The sequence below is a fragment of the Haliotis rubra genome, unplaced genomic scaffold (assembly GCF_003918875.1).
Source record: "Haliotis rubra isolate DU_JTF1 unplaced genomic scaffold, ASM391887v1 Scf80, whole genome shotgun sequence".
In the NCBI taxonomy this organism is placed as follows: domain Eukaryota; kingdom Metazoa; phylum Mollusca; class Gastropoda; order Lepetellida; family Haliotidae; genus Haliotis; species Haliotis rubra.
In genome coordinates this window covers 2495402-2512970 of record NW_025767524.1, presented here as the reverse complement: position 1 = coordinate 2512970, position 17569 = coordinate 2495402, and the positions used below count along the sequence as shown (strand labels likewise).

The following is a 17569-nucleotide window of genomic DNA, read 5'->3' as shown; positions in this document are numbered from 1 at the left end:
GTGGGCTAGTAACTTTCAGGCATAGCTAGCCCGACTGGCCAGCAAAATTTGGAAACTATTTCGCACACTGCCTGGGATGATTGGTATGATAATGATAACTTCACACAACCTAGAAAGAACAAGGATAAAGAAGTAAATAATTTTGGAAGACGATTACTGCACCTATGTAAAACATTTGGTATTCACATCTTAAATGGAAGATATATGGGTGACAGATATGGAGAGTTTACCTGCACTGCAAATAACGGTATGAGCACTGTAGACTATATAATGGCAAGAACAGTTTCGAAATATTGGATATGGATGGATCGGATCATTTTCCACTTGTGTGTCATCTGGACGTGTGTGTGTACAGTGAAACTGACCCCGAGACAATCACTGAAATACCGCATGTGAAGTTCATGTGGAAGGATGAATATCGCGACTCTTTCACTCAACTTTTACATGACAATACTTCTGAACAACTCGTAGACGCAACAATGCATCAAATATATGTCCATATTGACGCGGCAGTAACTCTCACAGATAAACTACTGACAAGAGCAGACGACACGGATCACGTGACAAGCAACAGGCGACTCAGCAGCCGTGGTGGGACAGTGAGATACAAGGTGAGGTGAAATTGGGTTTAACGTCGTGCTTGAGAATATTTCGCTCATATGACGACCTGCATGCGTGTGTATGTTTATGTGCGCCTGCTTGTACTAGCCCAGACTGAAGCCGGTTTTATAGCACTGACCCACTGAGATATACCATGCCGTAGTGAAGCATGAATACCCCACTCAGACACATTATACTGACTCCGAGCCGACCAGTCCTCTGCCAGGCAGAAGTGAGTTAAAAGCGTTAAAAACAGAGAAATATGTAGCATTGGATATATTCAGAACTAACAGCACAGAGGTCAGTTTGAGAAATTATAAGTCGTTGAGTGCTCAATTCAAGACAAACTTTAATAAGAAGAAAGAAGATTATCAGAAATCATTGCGTGAGAAAGTGGAATCAGTGAAACATGACACGAACTTATTATGGAAGGAAATAAAATTACAAAAGAGGAAACACACTACAAATACAATAAAAGCAACAGAATGGAAGGATTATTTCGAAACATTGCTGAACACAGCCACTTTGCCAACGACTATGCAAAATGAAGTAAACGACGATATTTCAGTACATGACGCACAGTGTGACAGCTGTACAGACGGATTACCTGAGCAGTTAAATAAATCAGTTACTTTAGATGAGGTGACAAAGACAATCAGAGACCTCAAGCACAACAAATCTCTAGGAACTGATGGAATTACAGCTGGAATTTTAAAAAATTCGATTTCAACTATTGCTCCCATATTGGTGGAATTGTTTAATCAATTACTGTTTAAAGGTCATTTCCCAAAAAGCTGGTGTGAAGCGATTATTTGCCCTATTAACAAGAAAGGTTCGCCGAATGACGTTTACAATTATCGTGGAGTATCTTTAATTTCTATCACAGGAAAGTGTTCACTAAAATTCTCAATAACAGACTTCAAGCATGGTCGGAGGACGAAAACATAATATTTGAAAATCAAGCTGCATTTCGAAAGAAATATTCTACTGTTGACAATATCTTTACGTTTCAGGGAATGATCAGCAAGTATTTATCCAAGTCGTCTGGAGGACGATTCTATTGCTTTTTTATAGACTTTTTAAAGGCGTTCGACAGCATCCAACATTCACATCTGTGGCACAGACTCATTCAGTATAACATCCATGGACACATTCTTTCAGTTTTACGCGACATGTACTCGAAGTTAAAATCATGTATTCGTACTAAATATGGTCTCACAGACCTTTTCTCATGTTCCATCGGCACCCGTCAAGGATGTATGGTGAGCCCGTTATTGTTCTCGTTTTATATAAATGAGCTGATTACAGAACTTAACCATTTTCAGTGCAGAGGGATATCACAGAAGAAGCGCCTAACATTTGCTCGTTATTATACGCTGATGACATCGCTAATTCTGCAGATTCAGTCGGGAGATTACAGCAACAAATCGACTGTGTAAGCAGTTTCTGTGATAGTGGGGATTGAGCCTAAATTTGGAAAAATCAAAGATTGTTGTTTGCAGAAAGGGAGGAATACTCCGAAGTTACGAAAAGTGGTATTACAATGGCCAGCAAATACAGACTGTTTCAACCTACAAATATCGTGGACTCTTCTTTACACCAACATTTATATGGACTAAAACGATACAAGTATTATCAAGCCAAGCAGAAAAGACAAGTCTACTTATTTATAAACTACATAACAGAACTGGCGGTCTACCTATCTCAACAGCAGCTAAACTCTTTGACAGTATGATCTTGCCTATTCTTACGTATGGCGCAGAAATCTGGGGATTTAGTAACCTCGATTTATTGGAAAAAGTTCGAACTAAATTTTTCAAGAGGATTTTGTATTTACCACCCTCAGCCAGTAATGATGCCGTTCTAGGAGAGTGTCGTTCTAGGAGATATAAAATATATACTAACTGTATTTTCAAAGTTATCAAATACTGGACTATAATCTTACATATAACAGACCTGGATGATATCGGCAGAACTTCATGGGTTACCAACGTTAGACGTGTACTTCCTGGGTTACCAACGTTAGAGTGAGAGACTCTGCAATCCAAATATGGCACACTTCAATGAACTCAAACTCTAAACTCTATGCTTACTCGCTTTTCAAGTCATCTCTAACTATAGAACATTATCTCCTTCATATTGATAAACTTATTTAGACAAGCCCTATTAAGATTCCGATGCTCCTGCCACACCCTCATGATTGAGAAAGGACGACATCTCAACATAGAACAAGAAGACCGACTATGTGCCTAGTGTCTACGTTTTGGAACTTATGAAATTGAAAATGAATATCACTTTTTGCTTGTATGTGGTGCCTATAAATATCTAAGAAGTAAGTACCTGAAACCTAAATATCACTCTAATCCTACATACAGTAAATTTATTGAATGGATGTCGTATGAAAGTAAATGCGCACTTGTATCTCTATCAAAATTTGTATTTTTTTCATTTAAACAGCATTCATCACAAACCTGATTGTCCACATATCACCCTTTCTATGTATCGTTTTCACTCAGTATGTACGAATTATTGTCATAACCCTATGTTCTGTGGGCCAATGGCCTGAAACTGCAAGAAATAAACACATTATTACACGTAGCCGTCTTTCGCATTTTCAGAGGCCCAGCGGCCATGTCTTTTGAACAGACGGTCTCGTACACCTGCACAAGCGGCAGTCGTGGCGCCACCAGAACGAAAACTATGCAATCCTATTTTCTTAACATTTTCCCCTATAACTTTGAATTTTTCAATAAATATTTCTCTGGCTCTAGAATATGAAATAGGTGCGTCTCTCCTCAGTGTGCGATAGTTATATCTGACCTTCTTATACTAACAAACTCAGAAAATCTGAAAAAGCCTGCAAACGAAATAATTGACATTTCCAAGAAACCTTAAGTCTAACAGCGAAAAATCTGTTTTACCAAACTCATAAACCAACTTTCTCAACATATCAGTATCAATCGGTTCTTTCTTGTGTACTGGTTCACTGTAATGCCTCATAGCTGCTTCTCTGATGTTCTTGATAAGATCATTCTGGCACAGATCTGTCAAACCCGCCATTCTGTGAGCCCAGCTTATACCATATATAGCTTTAACTACAGTCGGTGAATGTTTACCTTGTTGAATAAGAGAGGTAAGATAAACCAAACATCAAACGTTGATGCCCACTTTTGCCATAATTTCACAGCCCCTTTGTATTTATGAATTGTAGAAGTTGCTTTCGATTTACAAACAATATTAGCCATTTTCCTTGACAGATGTAGTAAATCTTCATGGACCAAAGATTCACGCTGCTTCCATATGCCCGCGGAAAACAAATCTGCAAAATTCAACAAAGAGAGTTAATTCTGATTGCAATAATGTGTGTACTGAACTTATCAAATAGACCTTTCTTGCTGCCACCTGTAATGGACTTGTTAGCACTAAGCTGTATCATATCTGAAACGAAATGTCTAGGTTTGTCCTTCCAAAACAGCATTGGCCAAATCGGGGCAGAACCACACATAGGAACAACTAAAGTTGCTTGTGCTTGGCAACTCAAAACAAACCGAATAGTCTTCGGTATAAGGTGTACTGGTGGGACAGCCCAGTTGTTATCTCCCGCCCATTGTTGTGTGAACGTATCTACTGCCTCTGTGCAAGGAACCCAAACTCTGGAATTAAACCTCACTAACTTGTTGTTAACGTGATTTGAAAAACGGTCGATGGAATGTGGGACCCATCTTTTATCCAGGATTCTGAAAACCAAATCTGTTATTTTCCAGTCATCAGAATCTTCAAATCTGCTAACAGCTTCAGCCTTTTCATTCTCCAATTTAGGGATCCCACTGAACTTTAACCTTATACTGTAAAGACTAGCTGTAAAATATTGACATAGCAAGCTTTTGTAAGTCTGTGACAGCAAGGCTTACTGTCTGTGAACCATTTCATAGATTTTCCACACAATATGTTTGAAAAAGCATTCAGAGTTAATTCAACAGCCTTCATTTCCCTCCAAGTTGAACTTAATTTAGCCTGTTCCAAGTCCAATGTACATTGAAATACATGTTCATTCAGAGCTTGCAATATGACCTGTGCAACCGATATCACTCGCATCAGAAAAAACAGCAATCATGGGCATATAACTCACTGATAACAATCTGGGCTTTAAGGAATGAAGATTGTCTCTCCAGAACAACAGTTCGTGAACACATTCTGGATTATTCATTTTTAAAACTTTATCCCAAGACGAAGAACGAAGACTTCTGAATCACTGCATGCATCTGTCTTGAAAGCAGACGACAAATATCGCCAAATACTGGAGTCAGTGATATGATCTTCCCTATCAAACGAGCCTAACTTCTCGCTGTAAATCTAGGTAAAGCAGCAACGAAACCTTCAAAAATACATATTATATCCTCTATTTTCTCTCCGAAACGGAAAGAACACCTTGATCTAAATCCCAAACAAATCCGAGCCATTCCATTTTTGTGTTTGGAGCCCACACTGATCATCATGATTATTCAACATTATATACGAAACCAGATTTGTCCAAAGTATCTTTTACCATATCAGAATGTTGAGAAGATAATTCTCTAGATTCATCGTATCCAAAACCATCATCAAGGTATACCACAATGTTAATTGAATGTTTCCCCAGTGTTTAACTCAAGGACGTAAACACTGTACGGGGCAGACGAGAGGCCAAAAGGCAATACCGTAAAACAGAAATATTTTACACAACCATTAAACTTACAAGCAAACCTAAAAACTGCTGCTGGCTAGGATGAATGCCAATGTGATGATACCCTGACTTTAAGTCAAATTTAAACATGTAATCAGTCTGTTTGACAAAATCTAAGGCGGTTTTATGACCTTCGAAAACAATCTTTTCTTTCCACACAAACTGATTTACAAACCTCAAGTCTAGAATGAGCCACTTTTTTTCCTGAACGTTGTATGGAAACCGACAGAGGATTGACAACATGAGGTAGAGTATCTAGCCGAATAATACACTTGTTTTTCAGGAGTTCTTGAATAGCGTCTGTAACGAACTCTGCATTTTTGATAGCTGAAAATAGCTTATATTATTAGCAAAATGTGAAGCCGGACTTTCAATGAAAGGACTGACTGACTGAGTTTGGTTTTACGACGGTTTTAGCAATATTCCAGCAATATCACGGCGGGGGACACCAGAAATGGGCTTCACTCATTGTACCCATGTGGGGATTCGAACCCGGGTCTTCGGCGTGACGAGCCAGCGCTTTAACCACTAGACTACCCCACCGCCCCTCAATGAAAGGAATAATGTAGACATCACGTATAGTGTCAATAACAAAGTTTGGAGCACCAATGCCAATCCAAAACAATAATGCCTCCTTAAACTACCTTTGACAATAAATGTAGATTTGGATTCGAACTCGTATGTTCTAAACTCTTGTAAACAAACCGAATCTAGTTTTGCAAAAGTACCTTCAAAGTCCGCGCTATTTCCACCAGCTGTTCCACATCCCTGAACTCGACTGTTCCCTTTGACCAAACTGAATGGGTTTGTATCATGTGCCGCTCTTGGGTCCGACAAACTTGTTCGACGATCTGAGGTTGTACTACTTCTTGAGTGTTTCGCTTGACTGCTCACGCTGGGATGTACTGGCTGTCTGAGCTGCGCGTTGAGAAGCTGCAAGGGGACAAGACGCCCTTCAGTGCCCAAATCCACCGCAGTAGAAACATTGTTGGTTTTGGGAAGGGCCTCGTTTGACAGAACGAAAGGGTTGATTCTGCATTGGGTATAAACTTGAAGCATTAACATTAACATCGTTGCTAAAGTACTGTCGGAAATAGAAAAAGACTGATTTTAGGCTGTTACTCTGCATCCCTAAAATTTACACAATTGCAAATAACATATGTCGAAATAACCCACATCAGCCCACATCAGCAATAATCAACTGGGCGTTCAGTGGGATGCGGAATAGGATATTCAGAAAAGCATGTTTACTCGTAAAATCGGGCAAAACTGGTCAGGTCAGAAGTGAGTTCAGCTTGAGATATAGTATTACAAAACCGAATAGATGCTGAAAACAATAGATCAGACTATAGTTTGCAATTAGGTCGCTCGGCCAGGTATGACGACGGACCGTCGACTCACCTGGTATGAAATGCATGTGCTGCCTACAGGCACAAGGGGTCATCTCAAAGATAATTATACTTTTTCATGTGTGTTGAATATGTCTCATCTATTGATTAACATCTTACGTCTCTTTCTTTCATTAGGTTTATGTTGAGATATGTAAAAGAATATGACACCCATAGAAAAGCTTAAATCAGCTATCGTATTAAATATCTCAAAATATATATGTGGCATGACCACACGAAGATCGACAGGACTGGATAATATTTGTAAATTGTAATGACATGTCGTTTGCTTCCCCAGTTCCCCAGCTTAATTCCCCTAAAGGATGATCTTATCTCAGCCCGACCCCAACCACTGTCTGCGACACCCGGCCTGGTTATGCATCTGAGACGACCTACCTGTTTCTTTTTATAGTGATAGTGAGATTCCATGGTAGCTATATCCTTAATAGTTTCAGTATTAAAGTTTTGGGGTTTTTTACGTCAGCTATCGTGTATAATTAAGCTAAGTTTAATTTCAAAATGGGCACTTAAAAATGACCTTTGTAAAACAATATCATCGCACACTAATTTGCATAAAGCCATGGTCTGTTCCAAATAAGTCACTTTGCTCATTTCTGCACTAATCTCTCCTCAGTAAAGTCCTTTTTCTACGTTTCCTATCTCCCTATTACTGAGACTGTAGTTAGGCCGAACTTACTTTAACAGATGTTTCACACTTTCACACATTAACTACATAAATTGTAGATATAAATGCTATAAAACAGGGTTTTTTCTATTTCCGACAGTACTTTAGGTGGAGAAGACATAGTATTTGATACATTCTGATACTTTCCTCTGGGCCTAAGGGAGGAAGCACATCGTTTGCTTAAGGCTTTCATCTCAGCTTTCTCAAACCTACGTTTTTCCTCTGAACCTGAAGCAATTTCATCACCTTCCAACTCTGATACAACACTCCAACCAGAAGGAGAACGATCAGCCAACCTAATATGTTTGTTTCACCTGTGTATGTCGGCAGAAAGTGTTTGCAGAGATTCTAAACCCTCTGCATAACGTTGTGTCTGAATAAGTCTGAAAGATTGAAATTGAACTTGATTGAACTTGATTTCCTTTGAATCGGAATGAAGGAATTTCGGAATCTTTGTAAGCACTTCTAAATGCTAGTTATTGATCTTTGTTCAGTCTCTTCAATAATCTTAGTTGAAATGTTTTTAATTCTATGTCCATATAATCTTTAAACAGTGGAAATGTTTCATACCCTTGTTGTTCTCGTTGTTCTTCCAACTCCTGGGGGCTATAGGGATGAAAAACTGCCTGCTGCTCAATGGAAAACACGTAATGGAGATAACGTCTCGCCTGCACAGTGCGAAGACCTCGAATGATTGTTCATTCTTCTCCAAACAACAAGAAACCTCTCTCACGTGACACCATTTTCACGTGCAACTCAACCCTGCTGCGTTAGCCCAAACCTTTACCGTATTTACCCAAAATAGATTAATTTGTATTCTGGTTTTGAAGTTTCTCCTGTGCAGGTTTCCGCACTCAGCAATATTCCAGCTATATGGCGGAGGTCTGTAAATAATCGAGTCTGGGCCAGACAATCCAGCGATCAGCATCACGAGCATCGATCTACGAAATTGAGATACGATGACATGTGTCAAACAAGTCGGCGAGCCTGACCACCCGATCCCGTTTGTCGCCTCTTACGACAAGCATGGGTTACTGAAGATCAATTCTAACCAGGATCTTCACGGGTCCGTCGTATATATGCTGCGGCGTTACCTTGTCGCACAAGTGATGTGAGAGAGAGAGAAGGGGAGGAGGGTAACAGAAACCACCACAGTCATAACCATCGAAATGCAATAACTTTTTTGTAATTAAAATTTTATTTCTGATTCCCTGTTACAGTCAAAACTAAGCAGCCAGGCGACAGCTCAGTTCGAAGATATACAGTAATTTAATGGGATATAGGTGGAAAACGTTTACGAAACAAGACAATCCATTCACTCACCATTCACACAAATACAAGATTTATTTTAATTATCAAACATATTAAGAATATAACTAATTCAGTCGTCTTTGAAGAAGCCATGATATAAGAGCCATTTAGAATAAAATTCGACGTTACAGCTTTTGCTAAAGAAAATACATTTTTTAATACTATATCTCAATCTCAACTCACTTCTGACCTGAGCAATATTTGGTAAAACAGAAATGAGCTTGCATTTGTACAAGTAATATTTTCCCAATAATATGAACAGGCCAAACACAGAGTCAGTAAAAACATTTTTCTTACAGCCAAAAATTATCAGTTCCATATTGAGTTGGAGATTATGGATGTGGTCACAACCTTCTGTTAACCATGATAAACATTTTGACCAAACGGTTTGCACAAATTCACATTCCCATAACAAGTGACAAATAGATTCCTTTTCTTCATTACAGAATGAACATAAGTCAGAATCTTTTATTTTAATTTTTTAAAGAAAAGTATTGGTAGTTAAAATTCTATGGAGTATCCTGTACTGGAACCATCTCAATTTGGTGTCTTGTGTTGATTTAAACGATTTTAGAAAAATACAGTTCCAGTCAAGACCACACTGAAAATCCATCCTGCCACATTAACTGTGCTCTTGGTCTCCTATTTGAAGAACAAAGTATATATAGTAATAGGCTTTTGAGCTTTTATTAATTGAAAGTAACAACCGAGTAATTGGTGTATTTCCTGCACATTGTCCAGTGTTTTCTTTCACAATTGACAAGCCAGCAAAATATTTTCTCATAGAGCTAATGACTCCATAGTATTCTAAAAAAGATACATTCAATTGATACCTTTCATTAAAATCAACCAGAGACAGATAACTGCCATTTTCATCGACAAGATCACAAATTTGAAAGATACCCCTTTGAAACCACCCTTCATAAAAAATAGTTTTCTTATCAATAACAATATTGTTATCATAAAATATCTGATCAGACAAGAAATCTTTAAAATTATCAGGTTTAATTTTACTTGAAAAATCACAAAAAGCATTGAAACAATCAATCCAGAAGAGATTTTTCAGATTTCTGACAATTTTTTTCAAAAATTCTTTGCCATGTTTATCAAATTCACTACATTTACAATAACTAACATTTAAATATATTTCCACTTGGGATCTTTAGTATCTAGTTTTCTCATCTAAGTCACCTTCAAAGCTTTTACATATTCAAATTTATTAATCATACCCAATCCACCCTCCTTAACTGGTCTACATATTGTTTTTCTCTTTATTCTGTCAGGTTTTTGATTCCATACAAAATTAAATAATATTTTGTTAAGTTCCTTAAGAAAAACACCAGGAGGATTAGGTAGAAATGCGATAACTTTAATGAATATTGCAATCTTTAGTCTCCTTGGATATGACGTTCTTCCATCACAAGGAAGTCAGAGATCCACTTGGAGACAAGAGACGGAACTTGGATTGATACAGAAGGGACTTTGACGAGCTGACGCTTTAACCACTGGGCTAATGAATGGAAGGATATATAAGAAAAATAGCAAGCATATATCATTTGCATCATAACATTAATAATAACGAGTTTATGTTAAGCTGCTGTTCTTTTCGCTGTATGATATATTTACCTTGTTCCCAACCTTATGCATGTTCACGGTGATGTGGCCAAGATCATTGACAGTCACTATCTCTTGCTACTTCACAACATACGTATAACTTAATTACACACCTGTCTTCCCGACTGACTGACACTCTGTCAGGACTTTCATGTCACCCGGCGAAACCCCGCTACGTGATTTAATAATGTATAGTGACGTGTAAATAAAGGTCCGTGTAAACAAAATACTTCACCAGGGAGACGTAGGTGTTTATTGATAAATTGATGACAGGTCTCTCAGATGATTTCAATTATAATCGCACAAACCTAAAATGTAATTTTATTCTTATTTAACTTAAATAAATGTATAATGTAACGGATTCTTTGGTGTTTCATGTAGCTTTCATTGTACAGTCCACTCAGATTATAATGCCTGAGCCGCCATATAGCTGGAATATTGCTGAACGCGGCGTAAAACTAAACTCACTCACTCACTATAATGCCTGTACTTTTCGCCAAAGGTAATCATGGTGCAGCTAGATAAACGAAAGTTAAATGCATGTCAGCATAGTTAAGGTGAATAAACAGGTTTCATATTTATTGTGTCATCAATATTAGGGAGTGAGTGAATTACGTTTTACGCCTCTTTTAGCAATATTCCAGCAATATCACGACGGGGGACTTCAGAAATGGGCCTTATACCCATGTGGGAAATCGAACCAGGATCTTCGGCGTGACGGGCGAACTCTTTAACCACTAGGCTACCCCACCGCCCCATCAACATTTGAGAGTGATTTATAACACATGCTAGTGATAAAGTCATAATCGTCACAATAAATCGAACTCTGCAGTAATATGTAAATAGGTTTGTCTGTTTATTTACATTGTGAAAATATGTGATTCACTGATTTTGATTTTATAAAACCCAAAAGTCTTTGAGGAAGTGCAGAATATACAACGACATGAGCATCAAGGTACAAGGAGTTTATTGAGTCCAAAGCCACATGATTCAGAGGTCATATTTTACCACAAATTTGAAACATACAAATTATATATTTACCAAAGCTACAAATTGTTTCTTGAACTTAAACAGTTTTGTACACTTGAACGTATATATCAACGCGAGTCAAGTTTAATTTGATTTATCTTTTTAATTGCCAAGAGTAGTTAATTGAGCATGCAACATTTGTCTCGCAATGGGCCAAGGGTAACTTTTTCTTCCAGGTTTGTGACTTTCTGTCATCTCAAGCCTTTGCCTCAGTGGCGGATGTGTCTTTGTCAGCCATGTTCTGACGAATGCAGAGACACTGACCCCAGGTTCCTCATTGTGTTCAGTCAGTCAAAGTGATTTATGACTGATCTTTAATTAGAATGCAAAAAAACAGATCTTAGAAAATAATCGAATTAAGATACTCGATGATTGTGTGGGATGTGTTTGCTGTATTATAGATCGTTCATAATGTAACAGTAGCTTATAGGAAGAAGAACTTATCATTAACAATTGTGCCACTCACATAATTGCGATGAAATCGTATACATGCTCTGATAGCAGAGCAGATTGTACGATTCTGACTATGTGATGAACACCGTCTATGGAACACCACAGATATTTAACATGCCCGTGTTCGTGAAAAGATGAGCTTATCTTGCCCATCCAGTGATGATTGTGGTGTTTTTATAAAAAATAATCCCGAGTATTCTTTAAAGCATTACCTCATTGTTTAAAAAAATATGGAAAATGTGTGTCACCATATTTAAAGTACAAAGAGTCTAGCTAACGGAAATGTGTTGCCTCATGGGAAATTTTTAATGAGGATAATGCCATGGAAGGTGAAAGTTTCAAATACACGCACGTGTGTTTGTGTACATAACGGCTCTCATGGGTCAAATTTAGTGCATTTCGGACGATCTTGCGGGCTTGTTTTGGAGATTGTACGTGCACTTATCAACATTTTAAGGAAATATAATTATAAATCGCCACGAGTTTCAAAACAACAATATTGCATCGACATGTCACTAATCAACTTTAATCTTTAACACTGGCCTTATATTTCACGTGACTGGAGATATGTGTAAATATATGGTGAACAGCTGGTATTAATTACGTTAGAAAAAGTGTTTAACAAATATGTTTTCTCCTTCTTTTAGTTGTATCAAAATAAATAACTATAAAAAAAGCAACACAATATACGAGTGCTTCGTTGATAGTAAGTACCCCCGGAATCAAACAGGAATAAAGTTATCATTCTTGTTTAAAGGGTTATATCCCAAAACTTCCACATCCTAAAAATTCCACATCCCAATACTACCACACACAGTATGCTAAAGTGTGTGCAGTCAACCAGAAATGTTGTCGTTATAAGCTGTGGAAGTTTTGGGAGGATACCTGTTTAAAGTAGGTCTGATCTTCATGCGCCAATAGGAAATCCTTCTAGAGGGGCACGAGTCGCTATTCCGCTTGTAATGGAATAGCACGAGTTGGTCACGAATGTTTCTGTCTCTGCCCTCGGGCTATTCACTCGCTGTCTGCAATCGCGAACGCTTTAGCCACTAGACTACCCAAACAATCCGTAACTACTTTCACAAACCAAACTCACCCACTGTGAAACTAAACAAGAATAGCACTCATTGGTGAAAACTGTCGGCGTAGTCGGGGACCTTTACTCCGAGGTTATTGAAGGAAATATTTTAACATGAAACTGGGGCATGTTCATTTGATCATGCAACACATCAAGCACCACACATGAAGCGTCTTTCTGCTACAACTACGTCTACGAATGAGGTTCGTATTATATTATTGACTTCGACATATATAAGTGGTTACTTCTTCATACTATATGTTTGAGAAGCGTTTGTTTACTTTGGGTAAAATCCGCTTTTATCGTGATTTAATGGTGAATATCATGGCCGAAATATGGATTTCATTCATATGTTTAGATATATATATATATGGAATCACTACAATCAAATTTCGGTTCCCTTGACTCCCTGTTTTTTACAGCATATAGTTAATACATTTCACATCGTTGCCCGACTTGATGCTTGTGATTGAAAATACCTAGTTTAGGAAAATAAAGCTACGATATTTTGAGATTTTGATGATGCCTACATTATTTACGTGCTCATATTGTCTCTAGCTTACCTTTAAATGACATATCTAAACGACAAAAGTTGGAGTTTGTTCAGAAAAGAATACATGACAAAATATTGACTAATTTTGATAACTGTGGTCGTACATGTATGACGTTAACATGTGAGGTCATTTTCAAGATTTTGGCATAATCCTCAAATATCACATAAATATCAATAACCGATTACAATATCAATATCTGGTGTAACTGTGCCAACTGCAAAATCGCTGACTCTCTTCTTGACCGTATCAGACGTTGAGTTGGACGTTTAGGTATTGCGTTCCATTCTTGATGGACGGCTTGTTCCAATACATCATGGTTTGGTACTGGAGGATCGTATTGGCGTGGTCTACGACCCATGATGTCCCAAACATGATCTATGGGATTGAGACCAGGCCCCGATTTCTCGAAACAAACTTAAGTTTATACTCAAATTTCAAACTGAGTTTGACAATTTGAAACAGCTGAATTTTTAACTCAACTGCATTTTTTAAATAAAAAACCAAAACAACTTAAGTAATCTATCCACCAAACTCAAATTGTCTACTAAGTTTGAGTTTAATATTGATTTCAGTTTATTCTGGGAAATGCATTTTCCTGCGTTTTCTCAAATTTGAGTAAAAACTCAGACTTAAGTTTGTTTCGAGAAATCGGGGCCTGGACTCCTGGTGGGCCATGGTAGAGATTATCAACATTTCAGCTTGGAGATAACCACGTAACAACGCCTTTGATCGTAGCACGTGCATATCTAAAATCAGTGTATGATGTGCCAGAAGGGTCAAAATACTCATATAAACATAATGAGGATATGAATGTAATTAGCCGTATGTGGGTTAATAAACATAGGTGTTGTTTTGCATATATACAGAACAAAATATATACATGTAACTTTAAAACGTATCAGTAGTTTCAATGGCTGCTGTTCAAGACGTGTCTGGAGTTATCATGGGTCTCGTTTCTAATTTCAGATTTAAAATAAGAAGCAATCTTACATCTTAATCTGAGGATTTAACACAGCTATTCGAAAAGGCATGGCGGGTCTTCTGGAAATAACAATTTGTGCAATATCTTGCGCTATATCACTGACGTCTAACGCGGAAGGAGAGACTGTTCTATGTAGAGAAGTGTATAGACCTTGTTTTGAAAGTTTGTGTAGCTGTTCAGCTAAATGCGTCAGATGTATAAACAACGGAGCGAATCTCACACAGATTCCAGACTTGTAACCTACAATGGAGTTTCTGAACTTTTCATCAAACCACCTTTGAGAGCTAACTAGACACATGTTTCGAAATACATTACAGTTTAAAATTCTGATACTCTGCAACAACGGTATCACAAACATCTCCAGAGACGCATTTCAAGACATGTTGATGCTAGAGATTCTTGATCTTAGATACAGTAGTGTGTCCGAAAGTTTGACAGGAATCCTTTCATAGTTTGCAAAACAACCTCAGATCTCTTGACCTTTCAGCAAACAGGTGTTTGCGGAATATTATAGATGATTTTATAGATGGGCTTACACGACTGAACATACACGTTTTCAACATGGAGTTTTGTCGAATCAAATATGTCAACCTTTCCGTGATATCTCGTCTGAAGTCACTAAGGGCTTTAAGCTTTGTTCACAATGATATATTTTGGACAACAGCTGATGTTCCCTCGCATTTAACTCATATCAAATTTCCATCTACTAATTTCATTTTCATTAATTCTTTTTGGTATAGGGGCGGTGGGGTAGCCTAATGGTTAAAGCGTTGGCTCGTCACGCCGAAGACCCGGGTTCGATTCCCCACATGGGTACAATGTGTGAAGCCCATTTCTGGTGTCCCCCGCCGTGATATTGCTGTAATATTGCTAAAAGCGGCGTAAAACCAAACTCAGTCAGTCAGTCTTTTGGTATATAAACTGAACGCCAAAAGAAATGTTACACCTCTGAACATTAGCATATCCTCTAAAATGTTATATGGATAGAAGACTTTGGTTTGGTATGTTTTAACAACCAATCATTAACCTCTATTGAGTCAAAACATCAGACTGAGGAATTCATTGATAATTAGGATATCGACATGTTTGTTTAGGTGGGGTCCATTGTCCTATTTTCAATCATGTAAAAATTCAAATCAAAAGTGTAAAAAACAGCTAAAAATGGGTCCAAATGATATTGTTTATGGAGAATGTGGTAAATACCCGATGCACTTATTTACAAATATCAGAGTTATAAAATACTGGTTAAAATTACTGAAGATGCCTTCTTATAGGCTACCAAAGAAATGTTACAATATGATGATGCTATTCGATAAGAATGGACACACAAATTGGGTTTCTGCTGTTAGACATTTTCTATTCTCGAAAGGGTTTGGTTTTGTATGGAACGATCAGTATGTTGATTCTGAGGGTAAGTTTATTTTAGAACTAACACAAAGATTAAAAAGATATCTACTTGCAAGAATGGTTTGAAAAGATATCACTTTCCAGTAAATGTCTGTATTATAAGGTGTTTAAATGTACTTTTGACTCCGAAACTTATCTTTCATGTCTAAACGTAAAAAGTATAGGATAGCGTTAAGCAGATTGAGATGTTCTTCACATGATTTATCTATCGAAAGTGGAAGATTTAAAAATGTCAAAAAGAAAATAGAACTTGCAAACTATGTGATCTTAACCAAATAGAAGATGAATATCATTTTCTTTTAATTTGCCCTGCTTATAATTCCATCAGAAAGTTGTATATTAAGAAATATTATTGTGCCCATCCAAACCTTTATAAATTCTCAGCATTGTTGAATAACAAAACCCATACTATACTTCAAAACTTGTCCATGTTTGTTTACTATGCCATGTTGTTTAGGACAGAATATATCTCAGAACACAATGTAACCTAAAGTTGATTATTTTCCCTTCTTCATGTATATTATCCGTGCGTGTAAATATTGATTTATAAATGCATTGTACTACAGGCCTGTGGCCTTTCAGTACCGAAATAAATATATATATAACCAGATAATGCATGCACATTCACAAAGAGTGATAAAGTTGGGTTTTGGATATGAAAGAATGGTTGTTTACCGTAAAAAGGGACCCAATGCTGAAATTGGATTTTTCCCGATCAGTCGACCCAGTCTGCAGCATTCCAATGGCCCTCTCTCCCTCTTTAAAACACATTCCAACCACTTGAGGTTTAATTTTTGGATCATCATCACTTTCGACGGTTTTAGGAAGAGTCGACAAACGAGAAAAGACTAATTTTTTCCCTTAGATACTGTAAAATTTTGCCTATTTCTGTCCTTGTATAAGGAAGCATAACGCCAAAACGTACCCATTGTAACTTCACCTTGCATGAAATGCACGTGAAAACTGTTGGAAACGGGTATATAAGGCCCCTAGATTTATCTTTTCACACCGTACATTCACTACAATGCCGAGATTAACAGCAGAAGAGCGGGAGAGGGCCATCGGAATGCTGCAGACTGGGTCGACTGATCTGGGAAAATCCAATTTGGTAATGAAATAGTAATCAAACTTTCCCACTTGCTACACACCTCGGGTAAAACATCAGTTTTTGTGAATTTGTCATAAAACATCCTTTGGAAGATACAAAAAGTGAATATACTGCATCACGGATCACTAGATTTTGGTTTACGAATTTAGTATTAGTGACAGCATCTCTCCAGGACACTGGGATATTTTAATCACCGTGTTACTGTCTAAGAACGTTCCTGTCTAAGAACGTTCCTCATCTGGTCTCGAACTCATCAAAAGACAACAGACCATTAGAGTTACAGAGGTATTTTTATGTCTTTAATTCCGTTATCAAACCAATATTTTATAAATATAGATGGATCCGAAAGCTGATGCTTGAACCAGAACGGCTCCGGAAGTATTTTGGAAATATCATTCTGATCGGTTGTAAAAAGACCTATATATCTCTTCCATGCTTGCAGGGCATCTTTCCAAAATGGATTGTCCACATTACAATATTGGTCTATATTACCCTCAATACTTGCAAGTTGTCCGATGGGAACATTACACGGGTTATTATAACTTTCATTCTTAAAACATCTCTTTATGGAGGATATTTTCAATGCATCAATAAAGAACTTTATACCAATCATTCTAATTCCTCCGTCCCCATAATC

At 37.5% G+C, this 17569-nt stretch overlaps 1 protein-coding gene across 1 annotated transcript; it reads right to left on the bottom strand.

Annotated features, from left to right (window-relative positions):
• Window positions 1-6185: 6185 nt before the first annotated feature.
• Window positions 6186-17545, bottom strand: LOC124261555. Its single transcript, XM_046695869.1, is given in 4 exon segments — window positions 6186-6256; window positions 9110-9308; window positions 9558-9694; window positions 17425-17545. Coding segments are annotated over 4 exon segments (528 nt in total).
• Between the last annotated feature and the right edge of the window lie 24 nt (window positions 17546-17569).